Below are 12,809 nucleotides of genomic sequence, written 5' to 3' on the forward strand. Positions count from 1 at the left end.
GGTAATCTCAGTGATGTATGATCAGTCAAGCCCAGTCAAAAACAAAACAAAAGTTTGCCACAGTGTTTGCAAAATCACCAAGGAGATTCCAGTGTATCTGATGATTTAAATGCAAAGAAAATGATAAAATTCATGACATACTACCCTAAGAATGTCCGAGGAAAATCGCCAAAAAAAATTAGCTTACTGAAAATGATGACAACATTTAGCAAATCCAAAAGGTTGAAAAATAAGCGGAAGAATTAGGATGTGAGCCTCACATTCAGAGTATTACAATATGTGTTGCCAAGGGTATTCCACTTCATTTAACAGGAAGCCATATAATTATGGAAAGTGTACTTCAGAAAAGGACAACAACAAACCTTGCACTATCAAGACGAACCTGATACCCAACCAAACAATCATTCGATCCTGGAGAAGATTCACAACGCTCATCAGCAACTCTTTCAGCAACAGAAATAGCCTGAAAACCAGAGTATCTTCAGTCCAACATTTTCAATTCTCTCAATGACAAACTTGGAAAGCAATATATTTGTACAACTGCCGATGCTATACACCTATGTATCACGGACACTCCTAAAAATTTTTTTTCTAAGTATCGGATACGGACGGCAAAATCGGAGTTGTTGACTTTTTGTATGTTTGCCCAGTCGGATACGCCATGGACACGGCTAGGATACGTCATGGACACGGTGGATACAAGTTTTTGGATACATTTCGAGAAAAAATTGGAATTTTTTTTTTTTTTACATTTTCTTTTTAAACCACCGCTCCAAAGTTGTACATTATATATATTTACATAAATATGTATATATATTTCTACAATATATTCATATAAATTCGTATATATCTACAATTTTTATTACTAAATTTATATATATATATATATATTATTTATATATTTTTTAATAATTGTCGTATCCTAGCCGTATCGTGTCGTATATTTTTAAAATTTTCCTTATCGCCGTATCCATACCGTATTCGATACGATACCTGTACCCATATCCATGCAACATAGTTATACACATACCAAGGCCTAATCGAATTATGGTTCTTCACATGAATCGAAAACACTATGGAATAATTTTATGCCCAAATTAGCAACTGAGTTATATCACTAACCGCAATCCTCCGGGGCTGAGTGCATATTACATTACAGAAACCCCCACGTTCTGCTTCAATCATATCATCCAATATGTACTGTGGAACCTACATAACCGACACAATATACAACAGCCCTGAGTAAAAACATGCAATGACTAAAGCATAAACTTACTGAAAGAGTTAAATTAGAGGGATAATTTCAATGAATCTCAAACCTGAGTTGTTTTTCCACAGCCTGTCTCCCCAGAAATAACCACAACATTATTTTCTTCAAGTGAATGCAAAATATCACCTCTTAACTCAGCAATAGGGAGGCTCAACCTTGATTTCAACAACTCCTACTCAGAAGAACATTGGCACATCAACAGCGAAGACAAGATGCAACTCCTACTCATCACAAATTTTCTGGATAGCGAGACACTAACCTTGTACTTTATTATTTCCTGCTTACGCTGTTGTTCCTTCTTAAGATGCAAGCTTACAGCAAGCATGTTCCTGTTCATGCCTGTATGTGAAAAACATGAGAATGGGGAAAGCATCAACAAAGGATTTCAAGAGCTGAAAAAAAAAATGCTTGCACATACTGTCTAAATTAACTACATTTAGAATAATTTTACTGTCTAAACTGACTTTGATCAGCCTTCCTCTTCAAACACACAACTTAATGTTTAATGTAAACGAAAAAAATGTTGATTGACATATCATGACCATTACGATCAGCGCCAGTAGTAGCTTCAACAATACGTGGCATTTGAATCTTCTCGTGAAGAGCACTATTTGCACCATCAGCCTTAATGATGGAAGTGACTTTTTCATTACTCAACAATGCATCCACAAACCCAGCCCTTCGATGTTCCTGGCTGTAGTTTTCTTTTCCCCACATTTCTCCTGAAAATTTTAAGGTGGATGATTTCAAAAAATCATCAAAGATAGTCCTTGAAAAAGGTGACAGAAGGATTACTCTGAACGAGGCATAAGTTTTAACCAAGACATATTCATTGTTGTCATTTGTCAACTCAAAGCAAAAATCAGATGCAAGGTAATCACCTTCTTTCAGTCTCAGTACAAATGAAGCATATGGCTCTGAAAGTGCTAAGTGAACAGGCAGATCTGGAAATAGATAATGGAGTGCATAAGCTGCGACTCTGTTTTGTGCATCCTATAGAGAAAACAGTTAATATGATCCTTTCAAATTAATTAAGTAGGCGAAACATATTCAGATGTCCAACGGTAAACATATAAAAAAAATCAAACTATCACATGAAGTTTCCAAATTGACCATTCCAACAAAAACAAGTAAGATATCAAGGGCTTGGGATACTTCTGAATCAAATTTGGAGATCCAGATGATCCACTCCTGAAGTAAATTAGTAACAGAAAGACCCTTGTGAGCCCTCGTTAAATTGATCAACATTTTTTAAGAAAATAAGCCAAGTCTTCTGCTTCTTCCCATATTTCTAAGGCTCATCTTCATAACAGAAGTTGGTAAGTGTTATGGTATTTTCTCAATTCCTGTGCATATATGAGAAGACATGAGATAGAATTCAGGAGAAAATTTTCATTTTGCATATCATCTTTGGTTACCAAAATGAGGAAGTAGAAAAACCTGGTTATAACCACTACAATTGAAGTGGCCATAGATTTCTCGGGTTTTGAAGAAAACCAAAGGGATTATCCAGATATTAAGTTGGTAGCAAGAGACAGAGATACAGAAAAATCATCTTCTTCAATGTGAAGCGGTGATCCGTGATTTCACATTAATACTTTAAAAGATACATAAAAAACAATTGACTCCCTTCAAATTTATATCCCTAATCAACTCATAATCTCGTTCTAAGCTTCTGTTAGAACACTACTGCATGCATATATGCAGGTTTCTTTCATTAATATAACAACAGAAGGCATTATAAACTAGGTTCTAGTCAAGAAGCGTTATGCAGCATGTTAACTAATATCAGATTGCAGATATCTGAATGAAAAAGAAACCAAACCACACAGTCCCAACTGGAGCTTGCAGTGAATTTGATCCCCTAGTGTTGTCTCCATGACCGTTTGACCAATCTAAATTGGGCTGTTATGTGATATTTTATCATATTGATATAGGGATCAATTCTCAGGCACGATGTCTTAGGTTTATGGAAAAATGCACACACTAGCACACCACAAGAACAGATCAGTTCCTTGTGTACTGAGCCTTACATTAAGATCAGATGCATTTTACTATTTGGATAGAAAAAATCAGGATTTACCTCAGGTGTATTAAAAGTTTCATCCTGATTTGGAAGCTGGATAGTTGTTAGCCCTCCAGCTTTCCTGCTCTTACCCCTGCCACTAGCTTTCCGCAATATACTGACAGAGTAACCAGACTTATGTCCTTCACCAAGAATTTTTTCATATTTTGGTGCTTCCCATTCAGATCTTTGACAAAGTTGGTGAAGAACAGCCTTTGGAATCTTTGGTAGATCGCCCTAGAGTTAAAAGTCGTGCAATGAGGGATTAAAAAACTGTCATATTACCAAAAAAATACAACACCAAAATCAGAGATAAACTAATTAGTGAGAGAAGAGATGGAAATGACAGTGAGAGGGCGAAGGAGAGGAGGAGGTTGTTCACTTGTCATCGTTGTTAGGTATCTTAGAAATGGTTAGGCTTGTCGAAGGGGTAGATGATTTTAGAGTGTGGGAGGGGGATCCGTCGGGGAAGTTCACAGTCAAGTCGTTTTTCCATTCATTCTTCTCCGCGAATAATGGTGTCCAAAACTTCGAATTTAACAAAATCATTTGGAAGACACCGATTCCTTCAAAGATTAAAATTTTTTCTTGGACGGCAATTCTTGGTAAGTTACCTACATCAGAGTTGATGCAAAAGCGATGGCCTAACTGTGCTCTTTCTCCCAATTGGTGTGTGTTGTGTCGTAATGAGATGGAAACGCAGGATCATTTGCTGATTCACTGTAAGCTTGCAATTGAATTGTGGTCAAGGGCGTTGAATGAGCTGAAATTCGTTTGGGTCGTACCGAAGACAACCGCTGATTTGTTCAATACGGATCTCGGACAATGGGTTGGTAAAAGAGGAAGAGTTTTTTGGAGGGTGGTGATCCATGGCATATGCTGGGGCATCTGGCTAGAAAGAAATAGAAGAATCTTTGAAGATGTGGAAGACAGTGCAGAAGAGTGTTGGGAGAAGATCAAATTCAAGATAGTCAGCTGGATTGGAATTAATAAAGATTTTCAGAGTTTATCAACACTAGATCTTTTAAGGGATTGGACTTATGTGTATTGCTAATTTTGAGTTTTATAATTTCCTATTAGTGGACCACTAGTCCACTTCATGTAACTGAAAAACTATTTCAAATTAATATAAGTAAGTTTCTATCAAAAAAAAAAAAAAAAATCGGCATTATTTATATGTATTATGATTCGAAAAAATGAATAAGAAACAGTCATAAGCCTATTTCAGATAGGAAATATGAATTATTAGAAGGATGAAAGCACTATAAATTTTAATTTCAAATTCAAAGTACTCAACAATTATTATGATGACTACCTCCATAGATGACAGATTACCTTCTTCCAGATTCCTTCCATTTTCTCCAAGTTCTTTCCGCTACAAAGCTCTTTTAATTTTTCTTTCTTTTGTAGTTTCAAAACTTCAGTAGGCAAAACCTCCTCACATGCATCTTCTTCCAGAAAGAAATTACCCAGCTCTACATCACCTGATTCCCTTTCTGATGCAGCTTCATCTAGTGTTGGAATACCCATACCCAAGGAAACATTGTTGGTTGGGTAATCCTGTGAGCCAGAGTTAACAACTCCCTTATGATCAACTTCAGCTACAAACATGGTAGAGGGTGAGTCTGTAGAGGGTGAGTCTGCTTTCATATCACATTCAGGAACAGCAGCATCGTGATAGCTGTCTGAGGGAACAAAATCAGAAAGTGCATCCACAGGCGTAAGATGGTAAGAACTTTCAAATCCAGATTCCAACACATCAACTGATAACCCTGAATAGAAATTTACATCAAGTTTTCAAAATCATGCACTCAGAATAGATCAATAAATGAGAAATGTAAGCCGTACACAACAAAATTTTGGTTACCTGAGGCCAACATTTCCTGCTTGAGTTTTCGAATAACTAGGCCTGCTCCTTCCTGGCTTTTTTTATCTCCTCTTGCTTTGGCATTTATTGCTTCCATCCTGGCAGCATTATATTCATCAGCAATAGACTCGAAGTTTCTCTTTGGCTCCAGGTCCTACCAATTGCACATAACAAAAAAATGCTAAAAAATGAAACTTATTTTGCAGTTGGTGATGAACATCAGAACCGAAGAAATATGAATACCAGGTTACAACGTCATAAGGTTCAACCATGCCTTAATTAAGAACATCAAAATAGCTATAGACTTTTAAAGAGAAGATCAACTAAGCATCCAACCAAAAATATAGTTTGGTGAAGATCCGATTCACCTTGATCACACCAAAAATATAATGATTATATGTGACAAAACAGCATGTACAAAATTTGAAAACTCGAGATAAGACAAGCAGCACTATAATACATACATATTTGCAATCAATTTCTACCAAGCTTAATTGCATAAAAAATAGGTGTATCGCTTAAGTATGTTTGTCATCAAACAGCTAACAAGATAATTATGGTTAGTAGTTAGTGTGATCACAATAATTTGCAATACAATGATGGAAGTACCTTCTTTGACAAGCCATCATCCACTAGATCAGTTTCCCAAGAATCATAATCATCCTGCAAACAGAAATTTTGTCATAAATCTTCCCTATGGTAGAAAGAATAACATCAAATTTTCTAGTCAGTTAATATCTCGGCATAATGAGACTAGATGAAAATTGAAAACCCAATTCTTTTAACAAGAAAGAAGATGAGAAAATCCTTATTTTCTGATAAAATACTAACAGATTGACATATTATTTTCCACATTATTTGGCAGCAAAAGGTTTATTGCAGATTAAAAGATATTTTAGAGATAAAGTTGCTGAAGGCAACTATCTCATACAGTTTTGTTGAAGATATCAAATCTTATTTAATGAATGGGATAGAGTTCTTTTGTATGTAAACTTTGTATTAAAATAGATGATTAGGAAGTTATCTTATCCAGACTTAGGGAAGTAGAAGAATAAGTGACTATAAGTTATCCCGTAGATTCTTCCTGTTTTTTTGTAACATAATCAATAAAACATTTTCCTTTCTCCCACGTTGTTCTCATCTCAAACTACATAGTATCAGAGACGGTGGTGATCCATGGTTAAATACGGCATGGCATCATCGGACAGCTCCTCTGCCTCAACAGAGGTCACCTCTCCTATGGTGCCAATGTCACCCATCAGCCTTTCCGACAACATTGTTATTCCCATTTCAAACCACAAATTGAATGGGCACAATTACCTCCAATGGTCCTAGTCTGTAATGATGCTTATCTGCGGCAAAGGGAAAGACGATTTCCTCTCCGGAGCGGCTGACTGCCCCAAAAAAGACGACCCAGGCTTCAAAGTATGGCAATCTACGAACAATATGGTGATGTCTTGGCTAATTAGTTCAATGACAACTGAGATTGGTGAGAATTTCTTACTTATCCCACGACAAGAAATATTTGAGATGTTGTGCGTGACACATAATCTTGCAAAGAAAATACATCGGAGTTGTTCGAAGCTGAAAGTCTCCTTTACAACCTTAATCAAAGCAATGGACATGTCATGGAGCATTTCACATCCCTAACCTGTTATCCCTAACCTGTTACTGGCAACAATTGGATTTATTTGAGGCCCACGATTGGAAGTGTCCAGATGATGAGGCCTGCTACAAGGCCGTTGTGGAGAAGAAAAGAGTTATTAAATTTTTTTGGGCCTAAACAATCAGCTAAATGAAGTTAGGGGCCGTGTCTTGTCTACAAAGCCCATGCCCAATCTTCGAGATTCTCTCTGCAGTTCGACATGAGGAAAGTCGACGTAAATTAATGTTTGGATCGCCTTCTTCCTCGTCTTGGAGGCCTCGACCCTTGCCTCCCAAAGGGCATCCTTTCCGCATGGTGATGATTCCCCTAATCTCGACTCTAGGCAGCGCAATATACCATCTAGGCAACGTGATTTACCACCTAACAGGGCTGTCTTTGGTGCAAAAGGTGTAAGAGGCCCAATCACTCCTAGAAAACGTGCTGGAAGATTCACAATAAACCTGCAAATTTGAAGCCTTCACGTGACAGACAGGCGAAGAATATTACAAGAGAATCTGGCGCACCGGAATCGCCACTCTTCAGCAAAGAACGACTAGAAATGCTTCAAAAACTTTTTGGTCAGTCCCTTCCAGTATACAATCCTTCAACTATCGGGGCTACCAGTGCAACACGTAAAGGTAATTCAACTTTTGCATCACTCTCACAACACGTTTTATCTTCTTCTTGGATAGTTAACTCCGGTGCTTCAGAGCACATGACTGGAAACTTTAAAGCTCCTGGATTCCTACTACCCGTCCAAGGAGTCTCATTCAGTCAAAATCGTGAATGGCTCTTGCTCCAAAGTCTTTGGTTCAAGAATAGCACATCTCTCTAACAATATCTGTTTAAATTCAGTCTTTTTTGTACCTGATTTGGATTGGCACCTACTATAAGTTAGCAAAAATAAAGACCTCAACCGCTCAACTAACTTCCTTGTTGACGCTTGTGTTTTTCAGGATTTGGCCTCGGAGAGGACGATTGACAGTGCTAATTTTAGTGCAGGGTTATATCTCCTCAAAGCTGACTCCTCGCAACCACACCTGACCAAAGGCCCAATCATTTCGTTATTGTCAGCTTCTTCTTCTAGTTTGAATAAAGCGAGTGATGTCTAGTTATGGCATTATTGCCTAGGAACCTGAATTTTTATATCTTGAAAAAGTGTTTCCATCTTTATTCAGGAATAAAATTTACAAGTTTGTTAAATGTGATGTTTGTCAACTTTCAAAACACACGCGCAACACTTTCACACCACAACCACACGATGGTTCTTGCAGTTGTCGATGATCATACGAGACTCTCATGGGTCTTCTTAATTAAAGACAAAACTGAAACATGCCAACTCTTTAAAAACTTTAACTCTTTATACCACCTTGATGTCAAGAATGCATTCCTTAATGGGAATCTCGAAGAGAAAATCTATTTGGAAATCCCACCTAGTTTTGACACCGAGTATACAACCAATAAAGTATGCAGATTAAAGAAGTCCATGTATGGCCTAATCCAGTCACCACGAGCCTGGTTCAATTGATTCACAAATGTTAAGAAAGAAGATGACTACACTTAGTGCCAAGCTGCTCATACCTTGCTCGTCAAACACTCAGAAGAAGGTAAAATCATTGTTTATCAGGCTATTGTACATTTGCGTGGGAAATCTTGTAACCTGGAAAACCAAGAAGCAACCAGTAGTAGCACACAGAAGCTGAATATCGAGCATTGGCCCATGGAATAAGTGAAGGAATGTGTCTTAGACGACTACTCAGTTAATGGAGTCTCGAAAACAGTAACCCAGTTTACACGACTAATAAGTGAATTGAGTCTCGAAAACAGTAACCGAATGAAAGTGATGTGTGACAATCAAGCAACAATCAGCATATCAAAAAATATAGTCCATCATGATCGGACCAAGCATATTGAAGTGGATTGACATTTATTTAATAAAATTAGATATCTTCAACATTCTCCCTCAAGCTGAGTCATATATGTTGGACATGCCTAGCTTGGAACTCAAATCTTCAAAAATTGGAAGCATATTGAAGTGGATTGACATTTATTTAATAAAAAGATCGAGAGAGGAATCATTGATCTCAACTACATCTCTACTCATTTACAAGTTGCTGACATTCTAACTAAAGCCCTTCGTCGACCAATTTTTGAAGATTTGAGTTCCAAGCTAGGCATGTCCAACATATATGACTCAGCTTAAGGGAGAATGTTGAAGATATCTAATTTTATCTAATGAATGGGATAAAGTTCTTTTGTATTTAAACTTTGTATTTAGATGATTATGATATTATCTTATTTGGTGGGGGAATTCTTCCTTCCGGGATCTTTATTTGTCTTTATGTTAGCTTTCTTAGGTTCATAATATGCATATATCTCATTTTGTTTTACTTGATAATGTGTCCACTTCCCCATCACGGGACTTGCATTTTCGGAGGGTTTTGAAAAATGAGGAATTGTGTGAGTTGAGTGCATTATTAGGAGATTTAGATAGAATCATGTTGATTGAAGAGGTAGATGATGTCCGAGCGTGGGGTAGGAATCCATCAGGCCTCTTTCAGGCAAATCTTTGTTTGAGTCTTTCTTTTCGAGCAGTAGCTTTCTCGCTTTTCCATTTTACAATGTTATTTGGAAAGCTTCCAGTTCCAACAAAGATTCAAGTATTCTCGTGGACAGCGGTTCTGAGTAAGCTACCGACCTCGGAGATGATGCAAAAGAGATGGTCCACGTGTGCTCTATGCTCAAATTGGTGTGTGTTGTGTCGGAATGACAGGAAGACTTAGGATCATATGTCGATTCATTGTACGTTCACAAGTGGGTCGAGGGTGAGTTTTAGAAGAATTGAGATTGGTTTGGGTAGTGCCGAAATCAACGCAAGATTTATTCGATACAGATCTTGGACAATTTCTTGGCAAAAGAGGCATAATTTTTTGGAAAGTGATTGTTCATGACATATGTTGGTCTGTGTAGATAGAGAGAAATAGATGAATTTTTGACAACATTGAAGATACGAGAAAAGAGTGCTAGAAAAAGATCAAAATATCTACTTGGATTGAATCTCATGTAGACTTTCAGAATTTCTCAATCTCAGATTTATTGAGAGATTGAGCTTGTGTATAATTAATAGGGCTACTAGGGTCTTGTCTAGCATTTTGTCGTGGGTGGATTATTAGTCCACTTAGGCTGCGTTTGGTTGGAAGGATAGGATAAACTAATGATTAGTATGTAAATGATAAAGAAAATGATTGTGGTAGGATTGTAATATATGGTGTAAAATAATATTATATTTGGTAAGATTTTTAAGTGTAGGATAATTTTGAATTTTTTGGTGAAAAGACAAAATTGCCCTTCCCCTTCGCGGCGGCGGCGGCGACGGCGACGGCAACAGTGGCGGCGGCGGACGGCGGCCGGAAACGGCAAGCGGGAGGCGGCGGCCAGAAACGGCTGGCCGGAAATTTCGACCGGCGCCGGAAATAGTCGGCGCCGGCGGTCGGCCGGGGCTCGGCCGACGGCGATCGTGGCGGCGGCGGCGGCGGTCGGTGGCGGGAAGTGGTGGTGAGTTTGAATATAAGAGAAGGGTAAAATTGGAAAAATAGGAGGTATTAAGAGTTGGATAAATAATCCTAGGGGGTGAGGAGATATTATTTTAACCTACCTAATATAACCTAATCATTCATAGGAGGGATTGACTTGGTTAAATAATCACGCGTACCAAACAGCTGATTAGGTAGGATAAAATAATCTATCCCGGCTAATCATCCGAACCAAACGCGGCCTTATTGTAATTAAATTAAAGCTACTAAGTATTTATTAAAATATCTTTTTTTATAATTAAAAAAAGTATATTATTTTATCTAGATGTAGGGAAGTAGATGAATAAGTGACTCTATAAGTTCTCCAGTAGATCTCTTCTTTTTTTTTTTTTTTGAAACAAAATCAATAAAACGTTTCCTTTCTCCCATGTTGTTCTCATCTCAAACTACAAGTTTAAATATGACTGGAACATCGAGCAATATTTTTAGCAGAAAAACAGAAGCAAGTCTCCAGTTTTACACAAACCCAAGCATATATACGTGACTCAAATGCAAGCAGTTAGATATGGGTAACACCATAGATGCTACCAAAGGTAAAACAGATCTTGACAATTTATTCGAAAGAAAAAAAATAAATTAATTAAAGTCCTCAGCTCTTTCGTGCAGAAAATAAACTTAATACTCTGGTGAAATTTGTTTGCTTATCACAAAAAATAAGATAGAGCCCTAGTGAGAGAATTTTTTGAAAATGCTCTCCCCCCATTTCCCTTTCATTTCAACCGAGTTCCAGTACTGTTCCATCTTCATCATAAATCCCTGAATCCTGCTGCCCGCACCCTTCACCATCTTCCGGCGATGGTCGCTGGCCGTCGGCGAATCTCTCAGTACCATTTTTTCAGGTTTTTCCGAGACTACGGTTTGGTTCTTTCCTACCGTTGCTTCAACCAAATCCCGTCGACTCTATTTCTTCACCGCCCATCTATAAAATTCGGAATGCTCCGTCGGCCGGTCGTCGGCTAGTCCTGTTCGGTTTTTCCATTTTCTTCGATTCACGCACCTCTTCTGCTGCTTCTTCGGCGATATAGGTCTTCCAAGTTTTCATTCGGTTTGGAAGATTTTTCTTTAATATCCGACACTGCAATGCTAGAGAATAACAACAATCATCGTTGGTATGGACCAATAAAGACCAGGTCAGTAAGTCGAGACGAAACGATCAAGATTGAATTTAAAACCTTCACTCTGAGGCTGGGGAATGATGGTAGATCCTTATGGTGGTCCGAAAGAACTAGAAAATCTTGCTATATGATGGACTTCGATTGCGAGGAGGCACGATGGATCAGTCGTCGGTTTAAGGACTACATTGACTCAACCCATTCAGGATCGGACTTCCATCGTTTCAGAGGCAGAAATGCAGTTATCATAATTCAGAAATTTACTAACAAGCGGGGAAGATTTCTAGAACTATCCAAGTTCAACAACCATGGTAGAAAACAGACTACCATTGTGCCTAGTGGGTTCAATGCAGAGGGATGGATTAATATCTCAATAGCAATGGACAAGTTGATGACAGGAGGATACCAGAGGATGAAAACACAGCAGGCCGTTGCACACAAAGCAAACCAGATGAAGGACAATTTAGACAGTCAGGACGAGAGATTTTTGGGCAGAAAAATTGATGATAAAATGTTCAATGCATCGGAAGTCAGTGCCGGGTTGCGGTCAAACAAGAAATGGAACGAATCAATAATTGTCATCAGAGGCAGAGTAACCTCAGCTTGGGAGTCTATAGAAGGAGTTCTTGGGAAAGCTACAAACAGAAGAGTTGAACTCTATCCGTTCCAAGCAAACAAAGCTCTATGGTGGCCTTCAAATGCGGCTGAAGCTGCTTTCTACGTCAATTTGAAAAGGGGCTTCTTTGACTTCGGCGTGTCTTTACAATTTGAAGGGTGGTCACAAGATATTAATACAATGGATACGGTAGAGAATTGCTGCAATAGCTGGATATCGATTTGGGGGCTACCTTGGGAACTTTGGTCCCCGACTTCGTTCAAAATCATTGGCGATCATTGCGGGGGTCTGTTAGCCATCAGTGCTGATACTCTACACTTACGAGTGCTTGGTGCAGCGAAAATTAAGGTAAAAGGAAATGAGGGAGGTTTTATTCAGACAAAGATGGTTATTCCGATTGAAGGGAGAAAAACAGAGATAAGAATCAAGGTCGAAAGTTTTGACCCTAAGGGTTATGAGGCATATGAAAAGCAGACATACGCTCAGGTCGTAGTCAATGGAAAGAAAATTTTGGCAGGGTGGGGCAATAACAACCTTTACAGGACCCTATCAGCGACGGAGGAACTATATAACAGGCAGGTGACAAACAACGAAGTTCAGGGGGTAATATCACCACAAGAAGTACGCACGATAGATGGCAA

At 38.4% G+C, this 12,809-nt stretch overlaps 1 protein-coding gene across 5 annotated transcripts in view; it reads right to left on the bottom strand.

The window, feature by feature from the left end:
• Window positions 1-12,809, bottom strand: part of LOC142517766 (DExH-box ATP-dependent RNA helicase DExH7, chloroplastic) — a 48,676-nt gene that overhangs the window by 29,067 nt on the left and 6,800 nt on the right. For 4 of the 5 annotated variants that reach the window (XM_075620201.1, XM_075620202.1, XM_075620200.1 and 1 more), the window contains exons 4-13: window positions 5,812-5,865; window positions 5,203-5,356; window positions 4,671-5,107; window positions 3,354-3,572; window positions 2,152-2,263; window positions 1,813-1,992; window positions 1,530-1,609; window positions 1,320-1,442; window positions 1,123-1,209; window positions 363-463 (exon numbers count right to left, since the gene is read on the bottom strand). In XM_075620201.1, the coding sequence (XP_075476316.1) occupies window positions 363-463; window positions 1,123-1,209; window positions 1,320-1,442; window positions 1,530-1,609; window positions 1,813-1,992; window positions 2,152-2,263; window positions 3,354-3,572; window positions 4,671-5,107; window positions 5,203-5,356; window positions 5,812-5,865 (1,547 nt within the window). The remainder of the gene's footprint in view (window positions 1-362; window positions 464-1,122; window positions 1,210-1,319; window positions 1,443-1,529; window positions 1,610-1,812; window positions 1,993-2,151; window positions 2,264-3,353; window positions 3,573-4,670; window positions 5,108-5,202; window positions 5,357-5,811; window positions 5,866-12,809) is intronic. The other variant, XM_075620203.1, reaches the window with a different exon arrangement.

The sequence above is a fragment of the Primulina tabacum genome, chromosome 11, assembly GCF_025594145.1.
Source record: "Primulina tabacum isolate GXHZ01 chromosome 11, ASM2559414v2, whole genome shotgun sequence".
In the NCBI taxonomy this organism is placed as follows: Eukaryota; Viridiplantae; Streptophyta; class Magnoliopsida; order Lamiales; family Gesneriaceae; genus Primulina; species Primulina tabacum.